General features: G+C 45.7%; 1 protein-coding gene across 6 annotated transcripts in view; it reads right to left on the reverse strand.

Moving 5' to 3' along the window:
• The window catches only part of NPNT (nephronectin), a 217,348-nt gene that overhangs the window by 80,120 nt on the left and 112,701 nt on the right, over nt 1–24,527 (reverse strand). For 4 of the 6 annotated variants that reach the window (XM_063919271.1, XM_063919257.1, XM_063919283.1 and 1 more), the window contains 2 exons: nt 6,767–6,859; nt 2,660–2,752 (listed from right to left, as the gene is read on the reverse strand). In XM_063919271.1, the coding sequence (XP_063775341.1) occupies nt 2,660–2,752; nt 6,767–6,859 (186 nt within the window). The remainder of the gene's footprint in view (nt 1–2,659; nt 2,753–6,766; nt 6,860–24,527) is intronic. The other 2 variants (XM_063919265.1, XM_063919276.1) reach the window with 1 other exon arrangement.

Below are 24,527 nucleotides of genomic sequence, written 5' to 3' on the forward strand. Positions count from 1 at the left end.
CGATCAACTTGGAATTACCCCCATGGTTGTGTTCATATAATGAGTGAAGGATTCTGTCCTGCTCCAAAACTTCACTTCTTTTAATTACCAAATGGATTGTGGACCTGACTGAAACTACCAACACAGTTTCAGTCAAAAACTATGATTAAATAACATTACACAATATATCTGCCTTGTCAGAAATTCTGCCTAGCTATTATAATGAATTTTAGAAGTAAAAATGACATATAAGAATGCAGACAGAATCCTAGTAATTGCTTTATCAGCATAGCCTGTAACAGGAAGTGGGATGAATGAAGAATGCAGCCTGGAGCTTCCCAATGAACAGTAGTGCTGCTATGCACACAGTGGCTGTATGCTTTCCTGGGAGCATCTGTTGGTAAGTCAGACAGCAGCAACCATAACATTTCACAAACTGTCTACCTCAACGACATGAAGATCCATCCAGGACTAATGCTATTAGGGAATCAGGTATGTCAACATACTGTACATTTCACATTTGAACAGATTATCATGCTGCTTGTTGGAAATGCACAGAAAACAGCATTTAGAGGAGGTACTTGCACAAAGTCAGTTGTTCTGCAAGAAGGCTGGAAATGGTGCTTTCAGTGAAGACAGGAGAAAAGCAGAGGTGCATACAGAAAGTACACAGCTCACAGAGATGTGCAGCTAACAAGAGAGACTATAAAGGGACAAAGGCTTCACACTGTGCTATACTAGATGTACTGTAAGTATAGATTTGATCTTGCTGGTAACATTGGGTTAATATTAAAAAGTGACATGTCACCCAAGACTAGATACATACCTCCACTGTCTTGAATCCAGCGGGACAGTACCGCTATTCGGAAACTGTCCCACTGACCCTCCCGCGAGGGGAATGGGGGTGGGGGTGGGGGGAAGGGAACAGTTGGGGGGATTTGATCATCCGCTGCTCTGCTTTGCAAAGCAGCCGGTGATCTCTGAATATATATCTATTCAGTGCTGGGAGGTGAGCCGAGGGCTGGCCAACTGCTCGGGGACCACTGGACACGCCCCCTATATTGCGGGCAATGGGTTAGCGTCGCAAGACCACTCGGGTGAGGCCTCGCCCACTTCACACAAGCCCACACCCCTTTTTTGTGTATCGTGCGGCTATGCCGCGCAACCGTTCCGACCCCCTCAACTAAGAAGTAGGGAGATATGTAGATATCTGTTGGAAAACTCCACAAACAGAAGCGTAACTATGGGTCTGATTCATGTTTGCAAGCAAAGCAAACAGCAAGCAACTGGGCAAAACTATGTTGCACTGCAGGTGGGGCGGATGTAACATGAAGAGAGTTAGATTTGGGTGGGGAAGGGGTGTGTTCCAACTGAAATCTAAATTGCAGTGTAAAGATAAAGCTGTGCACCATTTGTGGGCTACACGCAAAAGCAGCCAGTATTTACCCTGCACAGAAACAATATAACCCACCCAAATCTAATTCTCTCTGCACGTTACATCTGACCCACCTGTAGTGCAGCATAGTTTTGCCCAGTTGTGCTTTTTTGCTTTGCTTATAAACCTGAATCATGCCCTATGTGCCTTAATGATGTGAGAGCAAGGATAAAGTAATGTAACATAATAATAATAATAATAATAATAATTAATAATACTTTTATTTGTTTCAGGTCTGCCTGTACCAGCCTCCTACATATCAAAAAAACACCATTTATAACACGTATGTTTTGTAGTGTGGAATGAAGTAAGACCTTTCCACGGCTCTTTAAAATGACAATTTGACTCTTGGATCATGCATATTAGAGCAGGCTTGATCGTATAAACAGTGTAAATACCAGGGATGTAATAGGTAAATAATGTATGCTGTATCTGCTGTAGCCTACGTAAAAAATAACATTGCTGTACATAAATAATTCAGCTTGTCACCTACAGATGTGTCCTCTTACATCCTTGCTGTAGTCACGTTAAACAGCCCTTGAAGTTGTGCCATGCCATGGTGGGACTTGGTAGCGCCGGGCATCTTTTTGGCTCTTTTTCCATAAAAATGCATCTTAGACACAAAGTAGTGAAATAGGATGCACAAGCAGCTTCTGCTGATTAAAATTATATGCCTACATTCTGTGTGTAATTGTGGCTCTATCTGCATTCGAAATGAAACGTTAGTGTTTTCACTGTAGCATATAATTTTGTATGCAAATAAAGTCGCAGTCACGCATAGAATATAGGCATGCCACATATCATTTTAATCAGCAGAAGCTGCTTGTGCGTCCTATTTCATTACTTTGCATCTAAGATGCATTTTTGTGGGGGAAAAACGCAAAAAAGGCTCTCGTGCTACCGAGTCACACAGCATTCACGCGTTATGTGTAATGCGACTTATAGCACACAGAGCAAAGATGTAAGAGGACACATCCGTACATCTGTAAGAAGTTGTCCCCTTATAGAGAAGATGTGAGAAAGAGTATGTGCTTAGAAATAAGGAATATAGAAAGGCATCATTCTCATAAAAGGAAGTTTCATGCCAAAACATGTCTGAATAGCATGCCTTAAGCCTATTTCCATGTCACAGCCATCAAGTAATCCCAACAAAGGGAAGCCTGCTGCAGAAAGGGTCCCCTCATTCTTCTACAGCCATGCGCTGACAAGGAGAGCACTGGCGTAGGATACAGTAGATATTCTCACCGCCTGGAGGATACACTGTTGCTGGAACATCCACAGAATGGTAAAGAGGAACTTCATGGTACCAGCCAGGCTGTATGGTCAACAGGCTCTCATCTTCATATGGAGGGAGAAGATATGGTCATCGATTTTCTTGCTATAGATTGTGTAATGTATGAGAGAGAACCAACGCTGTGCTCATTTACTAACATTGCAGAACTTGCACTAAACCATAGCAGACAATCCGCACTTAACTTGTATCCATCAAGTACAAGTTAAACAAGGAAAGCACATATATGATTGACTGTTAGGGGTTATAGCAAATATTCTACCTAAATGCAATTTTAGTAACAGAGAATTATGGCCTGATGCAATGTTGAACGCAACTCACCATAAAATATTCCCACATTGCGTGAATGGAAAAAAATGCATATATCCATCTGTATACAGAGTTGTACGCATGTCTGTGAGCAGGCCACCTCCTATCTATACACTGAGATTGATAGCTGCCATCGTCTGCATAGCCCACAACGACACACCCTCACTGAGAATTGCCTGCAACAGCCGAGCATGGTATAGAAGATCTACAGTAATTATATAGACAGTCATTAGGTCGACCCCATATGGTTGACATGCATTAGGTCGACAGGGTCAAAAGGTCGACATGTAAAAAGAAGGCAGTAGAAAAGGTAGACAGGGTCAAAAGGTCGACATAGCAATGGTCGATACAGAAGAAGTAGACAAGAGTTTACATTTTTGTGTGTCATTTTCTATGTTTCATGATATGTGACCACAATTATAGCAAACGGAGACCCCAGCGAGCTCACACAGTTCACCACGCTTTGGACAAGGTGCCTCCCTCCACTACTGCTCCACTTGGCACAGGTTACTATTGCCAATCACAGTCCTTATGGATGGTAAATAAAGCAAAAGTTCTAAAATATGTGAAAACCCCCAAAACACGTGTGGCGTCCATTGTCATGGCGACCATTTGAACCTTATGACCTTTTGTACCTGTCGACCTTAAGCACTGTCTACCTTTTACCTGTTGACCTTTGATCCTGTTGACCTTGTGACCATGTCGACATAATGCATGTCAACCATATGGTGATGACCTATTGACTGTCTATCTACAGTAGACAGTGTAGATGTATCATCCGGATACCACAACAGCCCAACTATGTCTACTCAGTTGCACTGTAAAAATATACTTGCCGACTGGGGACTTTGGGGGCAGGGCTGGGTATCAACATCATTAGGCCCCACCTCCATGATGGTAAATCCCATGAATCGTGGGTCCTTGAGGATGTAGCTGGGCTGAAATTATGGGAATTTATCATTTTAACCCTGCCCCCTCCATTTTGACCTGGCATTATCTGGCTATCCTGCCCTCTTCCCTAGGTAGCAGGCAGGATGCGAGAAGAGTACCCACTCTTCCAGAGGTGAGGGGGACTACCCAAAAAATTGGGAGTCTCCCGCTACTTCCCGGAGAGTAGGTAAGTATGTGTGCAACTCTCCATAGTTACATTTGCTTGTTTCTGGGGCATGTACAGTGAGGCAAAATTCAAGATATGTTCCATAAACAAGTGTGGGTTCAACTGGCATCAGAACCTTACAGTGTAGTCAGCACATTAGAAACGCACACAAATAAATATTGTGAGACAACAAGTTTATGCTTAATGTTTTGCTTCCAGGAAACATCAGCATTTCCTATTTTCATTTGTAAAGTTGCTACTTTTTTTTAAAGGGAATTGGTTTTGGTTAGATGACATCGGATGATAGAACAGCTTTAAAAAAGCATTTAGTACTATGAGAAAAATGGTTGTTAATCAGTGTCTTAAGGCTACATAGCACCTGCATCTAAAATTGTGTAGGCAGTGAACTTAAAGAAGACATCAGCAGGAAAACAGCCCTGAGAGCAGAACTACATTGCCCAGGATGTCTGGAAGTTATCCACATTAATATAATTGGTGCCCTCATTTGTCTAAATGTTTCCTTTCCTCGTCCACCTGTTGATGACTGTTATTACCTAGACATTTTATATTCCCTGAGGATTTAACCCTTCGTTTAGCTACTGCAAAAAAATATAAATCACAGCACTGATATCTGCAGGTTTAAGAACATTTTACACTTTTTCACAATTTCTCTTTTATTTGTTATTCAGAAATACATCCATAACACAATGCATGCTCAATGTGATGGTTTCTTTAATGGTGTCAGTTGCAACAGAGAAGTTAATGGCTGCGGAGCTAACGTCTACTGTCTGACATGGCAATATCTGTGCTAACCAGACAGCTAGGAATCACTGACATTTTTTTTTTAAAACAGAGAATATAAAGTACACTTCTAGTACATTAAACATCTCTTCTTCCCAGAGACATCAATCTGATTAATACCCCTTTCACACCAGCACCTCTGAACATGGGTTTTTGGCATATGAGTGCGCATAACCCGTGTTCATGTGCGGTATGAAAGGGTGCCGGGGTTGAAATACCGGGTCCAGTGACCCGGTATTTCAACCCGGCTCGCTGTGCGGTGTGAACGGTAGCCGGGTCGATGCGACCCGGCTCCCGTTCACGCTGTATGTACGGGCGGCGCTTGGAGATCATGTGAACTCTAGCGCCGCCCCTGCAGCGTCACCGCTGACGTCAGCTACTGACTGTGGTACGAAAGGCGCCTAACCCGGGAACGTCCCTGCATGATCCTGGGACCATATTCCCGGGTAAGTCCCACAGTTTTTGGTATGAAAGAGGTATAACTGTCCGAAATGCTATTGTATAGATGACAGATCTCTACACATAATTCTAAGGCCACCTGCAGGTATCCTCTATTCTGTATTGATGGCCTGGGAACATCACAAATATGACCACACTTATATAGACTAATAGGCACATACACTATACTCATGTTCTATGGCTTTGCATCTTAATGTAAAAACAATCTGTTGCAAGTGCTATTGGCCATATCTGTTTCAGGGTATATAGCTACAAATGACCCTGATGGGGCTATGGATATCTTACACTGACAACACACTTACAGTACATAGTTGGTCGGACAGTTTCCTGATTATTCAACTAAACTGGTCAACTAGTGTTCACTCTAGGCTGTTTTAGCAGGGCGCCGCGCCCTGCCCGTTTTTTAGCAGGCAAAACCCGCCCTGCCTCTTTTGCGGCGCCCTGCTAGAACAGCCGCCCGCTTCCTGCCGTCCCAGCGTGTAAAGATGCCGTGCGCATGCGCGCGGCATCCATTCACGCATTGGGAGAGAGCTGGGGGAAGCCCAGCACCGACGGAGGTGCTGGGCACGCCCCCAAAAGTGATGTCGCCGGCCACAGACGCTCTCTATAGTAGGGTCTGTGGGCCGCACCGCCCACTAAAATGACGTTGGCGTGGCCACGCCCCCTAAATTGCGTGGTCGCGCCCCCGTTTCATATGCCCCACGGAGTCCGGCGCCATGCCCCTTTTCACTGCTAGAGTGAACACTAGTCAACTATGTATTGTATTGTATTGTACTGTATGTGGTCAGTGTACCTGTGTAGTCCGATGCCTGAACTGCCACATCTATAATTTCAGTCCTCCTCATGTGTGGCCCATACTTGGAAGTTCTGATATTGGTCTGAGGAAACAGATCATTACATGTATAGCCAGTACTGCATTATAACCAGTTACGGTGTGTCATTCCGGAAGGACAGTTATCTCCAGCATTCAGCTATTGTTGGCTGAATAGCTGATTAGGTCAGATAACTCGAAAGTAGCTAACCTCTACAATGAAGTATGGTAACCATAACTTAATCAGCTGTTTAAAACTGTTTTTAACCGCAGTTCTTATAATGTTAATAATACCTGCACCCTTTGGTATCACCGTGGTGGAAGCTCGCAGCGTTTGTACAGTAATGAGAATAAGAGATCATGTAACATTCCATGTTTGAAAACGATAAATAGGGTGCAGCAAAATCCCATTACTCTGCAACGCCTGCAGAATGATTAGATTTTCTCATGGAACCAATAGCAGCGTATACATATATTTACAACATTTTTCTGAGGCTCATGGAAAATAAATCAAGTAATAAAGAGACACACTTATGAAAGCATCTATGTAGATGGAGAATATAAACAGTAAATCGGTACTGATACCTTGATTGCAGGTTTTTCCAGTATATCCTGGGTGACATTTGCACTTGTTGGGTCCAACACAATCTCCATGTTTACACGCTGGCTGGCAAATGGCTACAAGGACAGCAAATACAGCTTACTTACATTTATTATACATTAAGTCAGTCATTTTCATTGTTATGGCAATGTTGATACAGATCAGACCCAGAATCAGTGTTTATATAGCACCCAATTGCTAATTATTGTAATCTGTATATACAGTGCTGCTTATTCTCCCATACAGTATCCTGGCAGGTGATTATATGAAGTGATGTACAAGTAGGGGCATTACCTACACTGACCATATATGGACTGGAAGTGGACACACAGATGCTAAGCACAGGAAGTTGCTATATAATGATACAATTCCCAGAAATCATATACATTTGCAAAATTAGTTGTAATTGGTCCCTTTCTTTTACTATGGCTAGCACTCACTAAGGAAGAAAAAGATAACATTGATAGATGAGAAACCATCAGGTCACCTGTATGCAGGAAGGGCACATTTATCTACAGGAATAATATAGCTTCAACTTGTGTGTTTATAGGTTTTTTTTATTTATACATATAATTTTTTTTTTATGAACAATGTCGTTTTTAGCCTTTGAATAAAAGTTTTTATTTTATTTTTATTTTTTTATTTTTTATTTTTTTTACATCAGAACAATGCATGTACAATGCACCGATCAGCCGGTGTGCAATGCTTAGTTTTGTACAAAGTGTGACCATCAGTGGGACTTATGTCTTAATCATGTTTGGAAAACATGTTATTAAAACATATATTAGAATATAGGCCCTCATTCCGAGTTGATCACTCGCTGCCGATTTTCGCAGCGCAGCGATCAGGTAGAAAATGCACATGCGCATGGTAAGCAGCGCGCATGCGCTAAGTAATTTAACTCAAAACTTAGTAGTTTTACTGTAGCTTGAGCAATGTTTTTCAGTCGCTCGAGTGTTCGTAGTATGATTGACAGGAAGTGGGTGTTTCTGGGCGGCAACTCAGCGTTTTCAGGGAGTGTGCTAAAAAATGCAGGCGTGCCAGGGAAAAACGCAGGAGTGGCTGGCCAAACGCAGGGCGTGTTTGGGACATCAAACCAGGAACCAAACAGTCTGCAGTGATCGCAATCTAGGAGTAGGTCTGGAGCTACTCAGAAACTGCAGCGAAATATTTAATAGCAGAACTGCTAACCTTTCGTTAGCAATTCTGTTAAGCTAAGATACACTATACCAGGGGGCGGCGGCCTAGAATGTGCAAAGCTGCTAAAAGCAGCTAGCGAACGATCAACTCGGAATGAGGGCCATAGTGTTGAGGTGTTAAATCAGCAATCCCACAGAAAACATTTTTTTTTTACACACATGCATACACACAAACACACACACGTTTGTCTAAATTATTATTAAAATAAGATTTTACTTACCGATAAATCTATTTCTCGGAGTCCGTAGTGGATGCTGGGGTTCCTGAAAGGACCATGGGGAATAGCGGCTCCGCAGGAGACAGGGCACAAAAAGTAAAGCTTTTCCAGATCAGGTGGTGTGCACTGGCTCCTCCCCCTATGACCCTCCTCCAGACTCCAGTTAGGTACTGTGCCCGGACGAGCGCACACAATAAGGGAGGATTTTGAATCCCGGGTAAGACTCATACCAGCCACACCAATCACACCGTACAACTTGTGATCTAAACCCAGTTAACAGTATGATAACAGCGGAGCCTCTGAAAGATGGCTTCCTTCAACAATAACCCGAATTAGTTAACAATAACTATGTACAATTATTGCAGATAATCCGCACTTGGGATGGGCGCCCAGCATCCACTACGGACTCCGAGAAATAGATTTATCGGTAAGTAAAATCTTATTTTCTCTATCGTCCTAGTGGATGCTGGGGTTCCTGAAAGGACCATGGGGATTATACCAAAGCTCCCAAACGGGCGGGAGAGTGCGGATGACTCAGCAGCACCGAATGAGAGAACTCCAGGTCCTCCTTAGCCAGAGTATCAAATTTGTAAAATTTTACAAACGTGTTCTCCCCTGACCACGTAGCTGCTCGGCAAAGTTGTAATGCCGAGACCCCTCGGGCAGCCGCCCAAGATGAGCCCACCTTCCTTGTGGAGTGGGCCTTTACAGATTTAGGCTGTGGCAGGCCTGCCACAGAATGTGCAAGTTGGATTGTGCTACAGATCCAACGAGCAATCGTCTGCTTAGACGCAGGAGCACCCATCTTGTTGGGTGCATACAATATAAACAACGAGTCAGATTTTCTGACTCCAGCTGTCCTTGCAATATATATTTTTAATGCTCTGACAACGTCCAGTAACTTGGAGTCCTCCAAGTCACTTGTAGCCGCAGGCACTACAATAGGCTGGTTCAGATGAAATGCTGACACCACCTTAGGGAGAAAATGCGGACGAGTCCGCAGTTCTGCCCTGTCCGAATGGAAAATCAGATATGGGCTTTTGTAAGATAAAGCTGCCAGTTCTGACACTCTCCTGGCCGAAGCCAGGGCTAGAAGCATGGTCACTTTCCATGTGAGATATTTCAAATCCACCTTCTTTAGTGGTTCAAACCAATGAGATTTTAGAAAGTCCAAAACCACATTGAGATCCCACGGTGCCACTGGAGGCACCACAGGAGGCTGTATATGTAGCACTCCCTTAACAAAGGTCTGGACTTCAGGGACTGAAGCCAATTATTTTTGAAAGAAAATCGACAGGGCCGAAATTTGAACCTTAATAGATCCCAATTTGAGACCCATAGACAATCCTGATTGCAGGAAATGTAGGAATCGACCCAGTTGAAATTCCTCCGTCGGAGCACTCCGATCTTCGCACCACGCAACATATTTTCGCCAAATTCGGTGATAATGTTGCACGGTTACTTCCTTCCTTGCTTTAATCAAAGTAGGAATGACTTCTTCCGGCATGCCTTTTTCCTTTAGGATCCGGCGTTCAACCGCCATGCCGTCAAACGCAGCCGCAGTAAGTCTTGAAACAGACAGGGACCCTGCTGAAGCAAGTCCCTCCTTAGAGGTAGAGGCCACGGATCTTCCGTGATCATCTCTTGAAGTTCCGGGTACCAAGTCCTTCTTGGCCAATCCGGAACCACTAGTATCGTCCTTACGCCTCTTTGCCGTATAATTCTCAATACTTTTGGTATGAGAGGCAGAGGAGGAAACACATACACCGACTGGTACACCCAAGGCGTTACCAGCGCGTCCACAGCTATTGCCTGCGGATCTCTTGACCTGGCGCAATACCTGTCCAGTTTTTTGTTGAGGCGAGACGCCATCATGTCCACCATTGGTCTTTCCCAACGGGTTACCAGCAAGTGGAAGACTTCTGGATGAAGTCCCCACTCTCCCGGGTGAAGATCGTGTCTGCTGAGGAAGTCTGCTTCCCAGTTGTCCACTCCCGGGATGAACACTGCTGACAGTGCTATCACATGATTCTCTGCCCAGCGAAGAATCCTTGCAGCTTCTGCCATTGCACTCCTGCTTCTTGTGCCGCCCTGTCTGTTCACATGGGCGACTGCCGTGATGTTGTCCGACTGGATCAACACCGGTTTTCCCTGAAGCAGAGGTTCTGCCTGGCTTAGAGCATTGTATATTGCTCTTAGTTCCAGAATGTTTATGTGAAGAGACGTTTCCAGGCTCGTCCATACTCCCTGGAAGTTTCTTCCTTGTGTGACTGCTCCCCAGCCTCTCAGGCTGGCGTCCGTGGTCACCAGGATCCAATCCTGTATGCCGAATCTGCGGCCCTCCAATAGATGAGCACTCTGCAACCACCACAGAAGAGACACCCTTGTCCTTGGAGACAGGGTTATCCGCAGGTGCATCTGAAGATGCGACCCTGACCATTTGTCCAACAGATCCCTTTGGAAAATTCTTGCGTGGAATCTGCCGAATGGAATTGCTTCGTAAGAAGCCACCATTTTTCCCAGGACTCTTGTGCATTGATGTACAGACACCTTTCCTGGTTTTAGGAGGTTCCTGACAAGCTCGGATAACTCCTTGGCTTTTTCCTCCGGGAGAAAAACCTTTTTCTGAACCGTGTCCAGAATCATCCCTAGGAACAGCAGACGAGTTGTCGGCATTAACTGGGATTTTGGAATATTCAGAATCCACCCGTGCTGTTTTAGCACTTCTTGCGACAGTGCTAATCCCATCTCTAGCTGTTCTCTGGACCTTGCCCTTATTAGGAGATCGTCCAAGTATGGGATAATTAATATGCCTTTTCTTCGAAGAAGAATCATCATCTCGGCCATTACCTTTGTAAAGACCCGAGGTGCCGTGGACAATCCGAACGGCAGCGTCTGAAACTGATAGTGACAGTTTTGTACAACGAACCTGAGGTACCCCTGGTGTGAGGGGTAAATTGGAACGTGGAGATACGCATCCTTGATGTCCAAGGATACCATAAAGTCCCCCTCTTCCAGGTTCGCTATCACTGCTCTGAGTGACTCCATCTTGAACTTGAACTTCTTTATGTACAGGTTCAAGGACTTCAGATTTAGAATAGGCCTTACCGAGCCATCCGGCTTCGGTACCACAAAAAGAGTGGAATAATACCCCTTCCCTTGTTGTAGAAGAGGTACCTTGACTATCACCTGCTGAGAGTACAGCTTGTGAATGGCTTCCAAAACCGTCTCCCTTTCGGAGGGGGACGTTGGTAAAGCAGACTTCAGGAAACGGCGAGGTGGATCTGTCTCTAATTCCAACCTGTACCCCTGAGATATTATCTGCAGGATCCAGGGATCTACCTGCGAGTGAGCCCACTGCGCGCTGTAATTTTTGAGACGACCACCCACCGTCCCCGAGTCCGCTTGAGAAGCCCCAGCGTCATGCTGAGGCTTTTGTAGAAGCCGGGGAAGGCTTCTGTTCCTGGGAAGGAGCTGCCTGTTGCTGTCTCTTCCCTCGACCTCTGCCTCGTGGCAGATATGAATAGCCCTTTGCTCTCTTATTTTTAAAGGAACGAAAGGGCTGCGGTTGAAAAGTCGGTGCCTTTTTCTGTTGGGGAGTGACTTGAGGTAGAAAGGTGGATTTCCCGGCTGTAGCCGTGGCCACCAAATCTGATAGACCGACTCCAAATAACTCCTCCCCTTTATACGGCAAAACTTCCATATGTCGTTTTGAATCCGCATCGCCTGTCCACTGTCGCGTCCATAAAGCTCTTCTGGCCGAAATGGACATAGCACTTACCCGTGATGCCAGTGTGCAGATATCCCTCTGTGCATCACGCATATAAAGAAATGCATCCTTTATTTGTTCTAACGACAGTAAAATATTGTCCCTGTCCAGGGTATCAATATTTTCAATCAGGGACTCTGACCAAACTACCCCAGCACTGCACATCCAGGCAGTCGCTATAGCTGGTCGTAGTATAACACCTGCATGTGTGTATATACTTTTTTGGATATTTTCCATCCTCCTATCTGATGGATCTTTAAGTGCGGCCGTCTCAGGAGAGGGTAACGCCACTTGTTTAGATAAGCGTGTTAGCGCCTTGTCCACCCTAGGAGGTGTTTCCCAGCGCTCCCTAACCTCTGGCGGGAAAGGGTATAATGCCAATAATTTCTTTGAAATTATCAGCTTTTTATCAGGGGCAACCCACGCTTCATTACACACGTCATTTAATTCTTCTGATTCAGGAAAAACTATAGGTAGTTTTTTCACATAATACCCTGTTTAGTGGTACCTGTAGTATCAGCTAAATGTAACGCCTCCTTCATTGCCAAAATCATATAACGTGTGGCCCTACTGGAAAATACGGTTGATTCGTCACCGTCACCACTGGAGTCAGTGCCTGTGTCTGGGTCTGTGTCGACCGACTGAGGCAAAGGGCGTTTCACAGCCCCTGACGGTGTTTGAGTCGCCTGGACAGGCACTAATTGATTGTCCGGCCGTCTCATGTCGTCAAACGACTGCTTTAGCGTGTTGACACTATCCCGTAGTTCCATAAATAAAGGCATCCATTCTGGTGTCGACTCCCTAGGGGGTGACATCCTCATATTTGGCAATTGCTCCGCCTCCACACCAATATCGTCCTCATACATGTCGACACACACGTACCGACACACAGCAGACACACAGGGAATGCTCCTAACGAAGACAGGACCCACTAGCCCTTTGGGGAGACAGAGGGAGAGTTTGCCAGCACACACCAAAAGCGCTATATATATAACAGGGATAGCCTTATAATAAGTGCTCCCTTATAGCTGCTTTATATATATCAAAATATCGCCATAAATTTGCCCCCCCTCTCTGTTTTACCCTGTTTCTGTAGTGCAGTGCAGGGGAGAGACCTGGGAGCCGTCCTGACCAGCGGAGCTGTGAGAGGAAATGGCGCCGTGTGCTGAGGAGATAGGCCCCGCCCCTTTTCCGGCGGGCTCGTCTCCCGCTATTTAGTGAATCCAGGCAGGGGTTAAATATCTCCATATAGCCTCTGGGGGCTATATGTGAGGTATTTTTAGCCTTTATATAGGTTACATTTGCCTCCCAGGGCGCCCCCCCCCAGCGCCCTGCACCCTCAGTGACTGCGTGTGAAGTGTGCTGAGAGGAAAATGGCGCACAGCTGCAGTGCTGTGCGCTACCTTTAGAAGACTGCAGGAGTCTTCAGCCGCCGATTCTGGACCTCTTCTGACTTCAGCATCTGCAAGGGGGCCGGCGGCGCGGCTCCGGTGACCATCCAGGCTGTACCTGTGATCGTCCCTCTGGAGCTGATGTCCAGTAGCCAAGAAGCCAATCCATCCTGCACGCAGGTGAGTTCACTTCTTCTCCCCTCAGTCCCTCGTTGCAGTGATCCTGTTGCCAGCAGGACTCACTGTAAAATAAAAAACCTAAGCTAAACTTTTTCTAAGCAGCTCTTTAGGAGAGCCACCTAGATTGCACCCTTCTCGGCCGGGCACAAAAATCTAACTGGAGTCTGGAGGAGGGTCATAGGGGGAGGAGCCAGTGCACACCACCTGATCTGGAAAAGCTTTACTTTTTGTGCCCTGTCTCCTGCGGAGCCGCTATTCCCCATGGTCCTTTCAGGAACCCCAGCATCCACTAGGACGATAGAGAAATAAAAGTAATCTTTCTATTACTGGCAACATTGCAAAAAATTAGCATCTCTTTCAAATCGAATGACTTTAGCTGGGTGCACACTAGGTGATATATCAGGCTTTAAAGCGAAAGGCCGATACAACGAAAGCCCATCGGCGGGTGTGTACAGATATGTCTGTGAATGACATAGTTCACAGACATATCACGTTGGCTGTGCAGCACAGCTGACGGCTGATATATATTGGGCGATCTGGCTGTGTATATGGGCAGTAGACTTGCTGCAGGAACTGACGTCAGTCACAGCTGGGCTGCCAATTTCAAATGCCCGCCCAGCTGCGTGTCCTGACAGACACATCAAGTGGCCAATCAGTAAGTGTGTATGCTCACCTGAATTATCCGCTCTGTCAGCGTGACTATGAGTCCACCATCATGTATGTCTGGTGTATACCCAGCCATAGAAAAGCTACTGGCACATGGCCTATACAGAATTTACCATCACACAGGCAAGCAGGTTAGCAAACAGCTTTCCTCTAATAATACACTTACTTCATACAAGCATTTCCCAGGTATTAATACCTCGCATGACAAAATACCAAAATCTGTGTATGTTCTCACTTCCCCAAGTGATTATACTCAAGTACCAGTATACAGCTTCCAGTTCATAATGACCGGTTTTGAGATTAGATGTCACAATGTCTAGTGAAACTAGTGCCAAATTATAGACAAAGATAGCGTGGCAAATCAGCAGACATGACGTCTGCTACATATGATATTACAGGTCATGCAGTCTCTAACGTCTTTTACTACAGGAATGTTAGCGGACACATATTTTCGCTAATGCGTAATGCCAGTTTTTAAGGTCTGTAAGACAGTGATATCTGCCAGCACAATGGTGACATTAACAAGAAAAGGTGTGTGTAAATAATGCTCAGATTAAAGCAATTCAGTCACTTCAAATTCTCAGTGCCCAACAATGCATTGTTCACACTTTTATGCCAACCAATGTACAATATACAGTATGTTATGGATAATAATAATATGTATGTATCATTTATACAGACCTAAAAGTAACTGTTTCACAGCTTGTCACAGGAGTGGCTCACAATATACAGTACAAGAGGATCATACTGTACATGACATTTGCAGAAGTATAAGATCAGCATATCAAACCACCAGCATAAAGGGCCTAATGTAATAGGGTTCAAGATTCTGAAACTTCAGAGGTTTTGGCAAATTATAAGTCAAATTTAAAGCACCAATGTCTAACAAGGCAAAATCAGGTTGGTTTTGCCTTACCAAACATTGCCACTTTAAATTTGAATGCTAACTTGGCAAAATCTCCACAGATTCAGCATCCCACACCGTATTGCTGTATATCTGACCCATCATGTTCATATAGGACAAGCACTAGCATAACCTTTGCTTGATTCGTCTACCATTCAGTCATAACCTAATCTGCTATATAGACTGCACTCATTTACAATATAAGTGTCACCTGCTGCCCACCAATAGATGACACTTATATGGAGCCTTGACCTGTTCTTACATTATTTTACAGTTATGCATTTCACTTGTAACATGGAAACTGTCTGTACTGCACCTTTCCAAATGATTCTACAAAAAATACATTTCAACTTTAGTACCACTACTGTAATCACTCTGCATTAAAATATTAAAGAGGAAAAAATTCTGAGAGGGATAACACCTGAGCAAATGTCATAATCATCACTAAACCGCTCTACTCATGCTATAGACCCATATCTCTCCATAGTACAATCTGCAAACATTTTTGCTAAATCGGTTAGTAATTCCTATCCTGAATCACCTGGAACAGGTTGTATTCATCCCTGGATGCCAGGTGTCCAAAAACACAAGAAGAATAAAAAAGTTTATCTACTCTGGGACTATCTCTACAGGCGAATTGCCTGGTCATTTACTTTCCACACTTTGGTAAAGTAGAGAACAGATGGTACATTTTTGCATGACCTGATGCCCTATACATCAACCCTACAACTTACAGTACAGTACATCCTCAGTCTTTCCTTCCGAAGGATCTTAAAAAACTGGTGAAATCTCAATTTTAAAATCCAGAAGAAATGCAAAGCCCTAGCATTAATACTATCAATTCAATCAATATTAACTAGCATTTTAATTGCAATCCTCTAAAGCAGTGGTTCCCAACCTCGGTCCTCAAGTACCCCCAACAGTTTATGTTTTCCAGGTCAGCCAGCAGGAGCACAGGTGTATTCGTTACTCACTGACACATTTTGGCAGTCTGGACAACACAGGTGTGTCCGGACCATTTGCGGGGTGGGCCGTGGCGGCTGCGTGACATATGCAGCCGCTGCGACCCGAGACATGGCGGGTAGCCGTTTGTCTTAGCAGCTAGGCTGCATAGGCAGAAGGCTACCCTAAACATGCAAAAGCATCACAACCATGTGATGCTTTCGCATGTGTGTGTGGGGGGTGGGCTGGATCCGGGATGCAGGGCGGACTTGCCCTGTGCTGGGAGTCCCCTTGCATGTCAGTGTAATGGATCGTAGATGTGCGATTTTTCGCACATCTCCGATCCATGCTCAGTTAGGCCCAGAGTCCATTAAAGAGAATTTAGAAGAGGATAGGATGAACACTTTACTGTATTTCATGGATTGGAAGAATAGCATAGACGAAGATTAATAAATATATTTTAATATATTTATTACTTTCATTATCAATAAGCATTCCCTCTGATATTCTGAAATGTATATTGAGATACATATCAAAATTTGATTTGTTAGGAAAAAGACATAGGAAGCATCATAAAATTATGCAAACAGTTGCAGTGTATTAGGACTGGGTCTTTCAAACACCCAAAAATATTATTTTAATATTATTTTCACACTCACTTATCACAATTATGACTCATTCTAATACTCTAAATATGTTCTGGGTTTGCACTGTAATTGTTCAGCTGCTCAGTTAGAAAAAATAATAAGCATTAGATATAACATTAGCACCATATAAGTTTAAGGGGTCTATTTATCAATAATCACATATTAAATGCGGTCTGGGTGTGATGTTAGTGCCCAGAATCGCACTGTAGTATGTGCCATGTATTATGGAGCAACCAGAGGGACAGGGGTTCCGAAAGGAGCCTGCTCCTGCGATGTTCTCTTAGTGGAAACACGATTGCCCGGCATGTGCTGATCACGTATACATGGCAGCCATTGAGGAGAGGTAAATCCGGCAGCAATGTGTACCCCAATGGGGGGACGGGGGGGAGTCGCGGTTGCAGGTCGGAAATGAGGGTCCGCCTGACCCCTGACATACATCAAGGTGTTACAAAATATTTGCAGTTACTCCTCAAAAATGGGTGTTTTTAGGGAATAAGTTGAAAATATTTAATGATAAATGGGCCTTTAATTAAGGCATTCCTGTCTGTTGAATTTGAAACCAACCTTCTAGGCTGAAGAAAGCCTTATAATCCAGACACATAACTGAAGCAAGAACGTAGCTGGAGAGTAGCAAACCTTACTTGCTGCCTTTAGATCTGTCTCCTGTAAGATGGGCGCCAGATGAGGACCTTTTCCTGCCTCTCACAAGACGGCAGCCAGGCCCTTGCTCATGGGGCGGCTGGTATGTGGTGGCCTGTGTATGGGGAGTCACTGTGTTTATTTGTTGTGTGTGTCCCGCAATAGAATACTTTTGTTCCATCTACATTATTTGGTAACTTTGACTGTCTGCCCCTGATAAGCTAGTTGCTTGAGTCCTGCCTCCCCCAAAATTAACCCATTTAGGTAGGTGTCTTGTCGCTTTAAATTATACATATAAATGTTCCTCAGACTTGAAGCCCAGTGGAAGATGGAGTAAATCAGATGGCAATTTTTTTAAATGTAGAAGAAATGTGTTTGCCTCTTTTTTGAACAGTAGAGACTAAAATACATTCACATTTACCAGCCACGGTGTTCTCATTCACTATGGATGATGCAGAAACTTGCGGTTCTACACCAATGGATACTGGCAGATATTTAAGTTCTTATCTGCTGGCGACCTTATAGAAAAAAATAGTTTGTCTAGTGTTTCTGATCGTTTTCAGAGTGTTCAGAATGTGTGTATGACTGGAGACATAGCTTCAGTCGGTAAATTTGAGTACTGAGACCCAGAGGTTTAACTGTAGAGAGGCAAATTCAGCACAGGCTAGGCCATCTGAAGAGTGAATATACTGTAGTGGGTGTTGGTAAAGTAGAATACCAGTTTGTTATATGTAAATAACAGGCAAAGGGGGTCATTCCGACCCGTTTGCACGCAGCGGTTCGTCGCTGCAGTGCGAACGGGTCCGGAATGCGCGGCGGCCTCAATGTGCATGCGCGGAGGCCGCAATGCGCGTGCGCAACGTTGCCCGGCGACAGGGGTCACCGAGTTACGTACAGAAGTACGAAGAAAGCGGTCGCACAGCCGACTGCAAGAAGATTGACAGAATGAAGGTGGACCTGGTCGTCACCGGACCGTTGGAGACCGTTTTCGGGGAGTGGAAAAGGAAACGCAGGTGTGTCCAGCAGAACGGACGGCGGAGGTCTGACGTCAAAGCCGGCTCCAGCATCACAGAGATCGCCGCACAGGGTAAGTATGACCAGGGCTAGTCTTCTTTTACTTGAATTTTTTTTAGCTTAGCAGTGCTGCACAAGCGATCGCAGTCCTGCTAAGCTAAAAATAAGATTTTACTTACCGATAAATCTATTTCTCGTAGTCCGTAGTGGATGCTGGGACTCCGTAAGGACCATGGGGAATAGCGGCTCCGCAGGAGACAGGGCACAAAATAAAAGCTTAAGGATCAGGTGGTGTGCACTGGCTCCTCCCCCTATGACCCTCCTCCAAGCCTCAGTTAGGATACTGTGCCCGGACGAGCGTACATAATAAGGAAGGATATTGAATCCCGGGTAAGACTCATACCAGCCACACCAATCACACCGTACAACTTGTGATCTGAACCCAGTTAACAGTATGATAAACGCAAAGGAGCCTCTGAAAAGATGGCTCACAACAATAATAACCCGAATTTTTGTAACAATAACTATATACAAGTATTGCAGACAATCCGCACTAGGGATGGGCGCCCAGCATCCACTACGGACTACGAGAAATAGATTTATCGGTAAGTAAAATCTTATTTTCTCTGACGTCCTAGTGGATGCTGGGACTCCGTAAGGACCATGGGGATTATACCAAAGCTCCCAAACGGGCGGGAGAGTGCGGATGACTCTGCAGCACCGAATGAGAGAACTCCAGGTCCTCCTCAGCCAGGGTATCAAATTTGTAGAATTTGGCAAACGTGTTTGCCCCTGACCAAGTAGCTGCTCGGCAAAGTTGTAAAGCCGAGACCCCTCGGGCAGCCGCCCAAGATGAGCCCACTTTCCTTGTGGAATGGGCTTTTACTGATTTTGGCTGTGGCAATCCTGCCACAGAATGTGCAAGCTGAATTGTACAACAAATCCAACGAGCAATCGTCTGCTTAGAAGCAGGAGCACCCAGCTTGTTGGGTGCATACAGGATAAACAGCGAGTCAGATTTTCTGACTCCAGCCGTCCTGGAAACATATATTTTCAAGGCCCTGACAACGTCAAGCAACTTAGAGTCCTCTAAGTCCCTGGTAGCCGCAGGTACCACAATAGGTTGGTTCATGTGAAATGCAGAAACCACCTTAGGTAGAAATTGAGGACGAGTCCTCAATTCCGCCCTGTCAGAATGAAAAATTAAGTAAGGGCTTTTATATGATAAAGCCGCCAATTCTGACACACGCCTGGCTGAAGCCAAGGCTAACAGCATCGACACCTTCCATGTGAGATATTTTAAGTCCACAGTGGAAAGTGGTTCAAACCAATGTGACTTTAGAAAACTCAACACCACATTGAGATCCCAAGGTGCCACTGGAGGCACAAAAGGAGGCTGTATGTGCAGCACCCCTTTTACAAATGTCTGAACTTCAGGTACTGAAGCCAGTTCTTTCTGGAAGAAAATCGACAGGGCCGAAATTTGAACCTTAATGGACCCTAATTTTAGGCCCATAGACAGTCCTGTTTGCAGGAAATGAAGGAAACGACCCAGTTGAAATTCCTCTGTAGGGGCCTTCTTGGCCTCACACCACGCAACATATTTACGCCAAATGCGGTGATAATGTTTTGCGGTTACGTCCTTCCTGGCTTTGACCAGAGTAGGGATGACTTCTTCTGGAATGCCTTTTTCCCTCAGGATCCGGCGTTCAACCGCCATGCCGTCAAACGCAGCCGCGGTAAGTCTTGGAACAGACAAGGCCCCTGCAGTAGCAGGTCCTTTCTTAGAGGTAGAGGCCACGGTTCGTCCGTGAGCATCTCTTGAAGTTCCGGGTACCAAGTCCTTCTTGGCCAATCCGGAACCACGAGTATAGTTCTTACTCCTCTCCTTCTTATGATTCTCAGTACTTTTGGTATGAGAGGCAGAGGAGGGAACACATACACTGACTGGTACACCCACGGCGTTACCAGAGCGTCCACTGCTATTGCCTGAGGGTCCCTTGACCTGGCGCAATATCTGTCCAGTTTTTTGTTTAGACGTGACGCCATCATGTCCACCTTTGGTTTTTCCCAACGGTTTACAATCAGGTGGAAGACTTCTGGGTGAAGTCCCCACTCTCCCGGGTGAAGGTCGTGTCTGCTGAGGAAGTCTGCTTCCCAGTTGTCCACTCCCGGAATGAACACTGCTGACAGTGCTATCACATGATTTTCCGCCCAGCGAAGAATCCTTGCAGCTTCTGCCATTGCCCTCCTGCTTCTCGTGCCGCCCTGTCTGTTTACGTGGGCGACTGACGTGATGTTGTCCGATTGGATCAACACCGCCTGACCCTGAAGCAGAGGTTTTGCTTGACTTAGGGCATTGTAAATGGCCCTTAGTTCCAGAATGTTTATATGAAGAGATGTTTCCATGCTTGACCACAAGCCCTGGAAATTCCTTCCCTGTGTGACTGCTCCCCAGCCTCTCAGGCTGGCATCCGTGGTTACCAGGATCCAATCCTGAATGCCAAATCTGCGGCCCTCTAGTAGATGAGCACTCTGCAGCCACCACAGGAGAGACACCCTTGTCCTTGGCGACAGGGTTATCCGCTGATGCATCTGCAGATGCGATCCGGACCATTTGTCCAGTAGATCCCACTGAAACGTTCTTGCATGGAATCTTCCGAATGGAATCGCTTCGTAAGAAGCCACCATTTTTCCCAGGACCCTCGTGCACTGATGCACTGAGACCTGGCCTGGTTTTAGGAGGTTCCTGACTAGCTCGGATAACTCCCTGGCCTTCTCCTCCGGGAGAAACACCTTCTTCTGGACTGTGTCCAGAATCATTCCTAGGAACAGTAGACGTGTCGTTGGAATCAGCTGCGATTTTGGAATATTTAGAATCCACCCGTGCTGACATAACACTACCTGAGATAGTGCTACTCCGACTTCTAACTGTTCCCTGGATCTTGCCCTTATCAGGAGATCGTCCAAGTAAGGGATAATTAAAATGCCTTTTCTTCGTAGAAGAATCATCATTTCGGCCATTACCTTGGTAAAGACCCGAGGTGCCGTGGACAATCCAAACGGCAGCGTCTGAAACTGATAATGACAGTTTTGTACTACAAACCTGAGGTACCCTTGGTGAGAAGGGTATATTGGGACGTGGAGATAAGCATCTTTGATGTCCAGAGACACCATATAGTCCCCTTCTTCCAGGTTCGCTATCACTGCTCTGAGTGACTCCATCTTGAATTTGAACCTTTTTATGTAAGTGTTCAAGGATTTCAGATTTAAAATTGGTCTCACCGAGCCGTCCGGCTTCGGTACCACAAACAGCGTGGAATAATACCCCTTTCCTTGTTGCAGAAGGGGTACCTTGATTATCACCTGCTGGGAATACAGCTTGTGAATGGCTTCCAAAACTGCCTCCCTGTCGGAGGGAGACTTTGGTAAAGCAGACTTCAGGAACCGACGAGGGGGAAACGCCTCGAATTCCAGTTTGTACCCCTGCGATACTACCTGTAGAATCCAGGGATCCACTTGCGAGTGAGCCCACTGCGCGTTGAAATTCTTGAGACTGGCCCCCACCATATCTGAGTCTGCTTGTAAAGCCCCAGCGTCATGCTGAAGACTTGGCAGAAGCAGGGGAGGGCTTCTGCTCCTGGGAAGCGGCTGCATGGTGCAGTCTTTTTCCTCTTCCTCTGCCCCGGGGCAGAAAGGAGTGGCCTTTTGCTCGCTTGTACTTATGGGAACGAAAGGACTGAGTTTGAAAAGACGGTGTCTTTTTCTGCTGATGTGAAGTGACCTGGGGTAAAAAGGTGGATTTTCCAGCCGTTGCCGTGGCCACCAGGTCCGATAGACCAGCCCCAAATAACTCCTCCCCTTTATACGGCAATACTTCCATGTGCCGTTTGGAATCCGCATCCCCTGACCACTGTCGCGTCCATAACGCTCTTCTGGCAGAGATGGACATAGCACTTACTCTTGATGCCAGGGTGCAAATATCCCTCTGTGCATCACGCATATATAGTAATGCATCCTTTAAATGTTCTATAGTTAACAAAATATTGTCCCTATCCAGGGTATCAATATTCTCAGTCAGGGAATCCGACCATGCGACTCCAGCACTGCACATCCAGGCTGAGGCGATTGCTGGTCGCAGTATAACACCAGTATGTGTGTATATACTTTTTAGGATATTTTCCAGCCTTCTATCAGCTGGTTCTTTGAGGGTGGCCGTATCAGGAGACGGTAACGCTACTTGTTTAGATAAACGTGTGAGCGCCTTATCTACCCTAGGGGGTGTTTCCCAACGCGCCCTAACCTCTGGCGGGAAGGGATATAATGCTAATAATTTTTTAGAAATTAGCTGTTATTTATCGGGGGAAACCCACGCTTTATCACACACCTCATTTATTTCCTCTGACTCAGGAAAAACTATTGGTAGTTTTTTCACACCCCACATAATACCCTTCTTTGTGGTACTTGTAGTGTCAGAAAGGTTCAATGCCTCTTTCATTGCCGTGATCATGTAACGTGTGGCCCTACTGGACATTACGTTTGTCTCGTCACCGTCGACACTAGACTCAGTATCTGTGTCAGGGTCTGTGTCGACCCACTGAGGTAACGGGCGTTTTAGCGCCCCTGACGGTGTCTGAGACGCCTGGACAGGCACTAATTGATTTGCCGGCTGTCTCATGTCGTCAACAGTTTTTTGCAAATTGCTGACATTATCACTTAATTGTTTAAATACAATCATCCAGTCAGGTGTCGACTCCCTAGGGGGTGACATCACCAACACAGGCAACTGCTCCGCCTCCACATCATTTTCCTCCTCATACATGTCGACACACGCGTACCGACACACAGCACACACACCGGGAATGCTCTGATAGAGGACAGGACCCCACTTAGCCCTTTGGAGAGACAGAGGGAGAGTCTGCCAGCACACACCCAGCGCTATATATATATACAGGGATAACCTTATATAAGTGTTATTCCCTTATAGCTGCTGTTATTATCGTTATTTGCTGCCAAAAATGCCCCCCCTTCTCTTTTTTACCCTGATTCTGAAGCAGGACTGCAGGGGAGAGTCAGGGAGCCGTCCTTCCAGCGGAGCTGTGAGGGAAAATGGCGCTTGTGTGCTGAGGAGATAGGCTCCGCCCCTTCACGACGTCCTTATCTCCCGCTTTTTTGTGTAAAAATGGCAGGGGTTAAAATACATCCATATAGCCCAGGAGCTATATGTGATGTATTCTTTTTGCCACCTAAGGTATATACTGTTATATTGCGTCTCAGGGCGCTCCCCCCCAGCGCCCTGCACCCTCAGTGACCGGAGTGTGAAGTGTGCTGAGAGCAATGGCGCACAGCTGCGGTGCTGTGTGCTACCTTAGTCTGAAGACAGGATGTCTTCTGCCGCCGATTTCACCGGACCTCTTCGTCTCTTCTGGCTCTGTAAGGGGGACGGCGGCGCGGCTCCGGTGACCCATCCAGGCTGAACCTGTGATCGTCCCTCTGGAGCTAATGTCCAGTAGCCTAAGAAACCCGATCCACTCTGCACTCAGGTGAGTCCGTTTCTTCTTCCCTTAGTCCCACGATGCAGTGAGCCTGTTGCCAGCAGGACTCACTGAAAAAAAAAAAAAAAAACCTAAACTAAACTTTTATTCTAAGCAGCTCAGGAGAGCCACCTAGATTGCACCCTTCTCGGCCGGGCACAAAAATCTAACTGAGGCTTGGAGGAGGGTCATAGGGGGAGGAGCCAGTGCACACCACCTGATCCTTAAGCTTTTATTTTGTGCCCTGTCTCCTGCGGAGCCGCTATTCCCCATGGTCCTTACGGAGTCCCAGCATCCACTAGGACGTCAGAGAAATACACTCCCCCATAGGCGTGTACTAGTTGATCGCAGCAGCAGCAAAAAGTTGCTGGCTGCGATCAACTCGGAATGACCACCAAAGTTCTTCTGGACAACATCAACATAGGCAACAGCGGGACTCTTCTTATAAACATGTATTGGAACCTGGACATTCCTTGACTATATTTTTTTATATATCTGTATGGTGATAGTTGCTCTAAGCTTGTCTAACATTCTCCCTTAACCATTCATTTGGGTTTACATTCTCATTAAAATTATGTACTTGGGTTTACAGATCTTGGTCAACTTAGTCAATTTACACTTGAGTGGCTTTGTATCAGATAC

This window comes from Pseudophryne corroboree, chromosome 1 (assembly GCF_028390025.1).
Source record: "Pseudophryne corroboree isolate aPseCor3 chromosome 1, aPseCor3.hap2, whole genome shotgun sequence".
Taxonomy (NCBI): Eukaryota; Metazoa; Chordata; class Amphibia; order Anura; family Myobatrachidae; genus Pseudophryne; species Pseudophryne corroboree.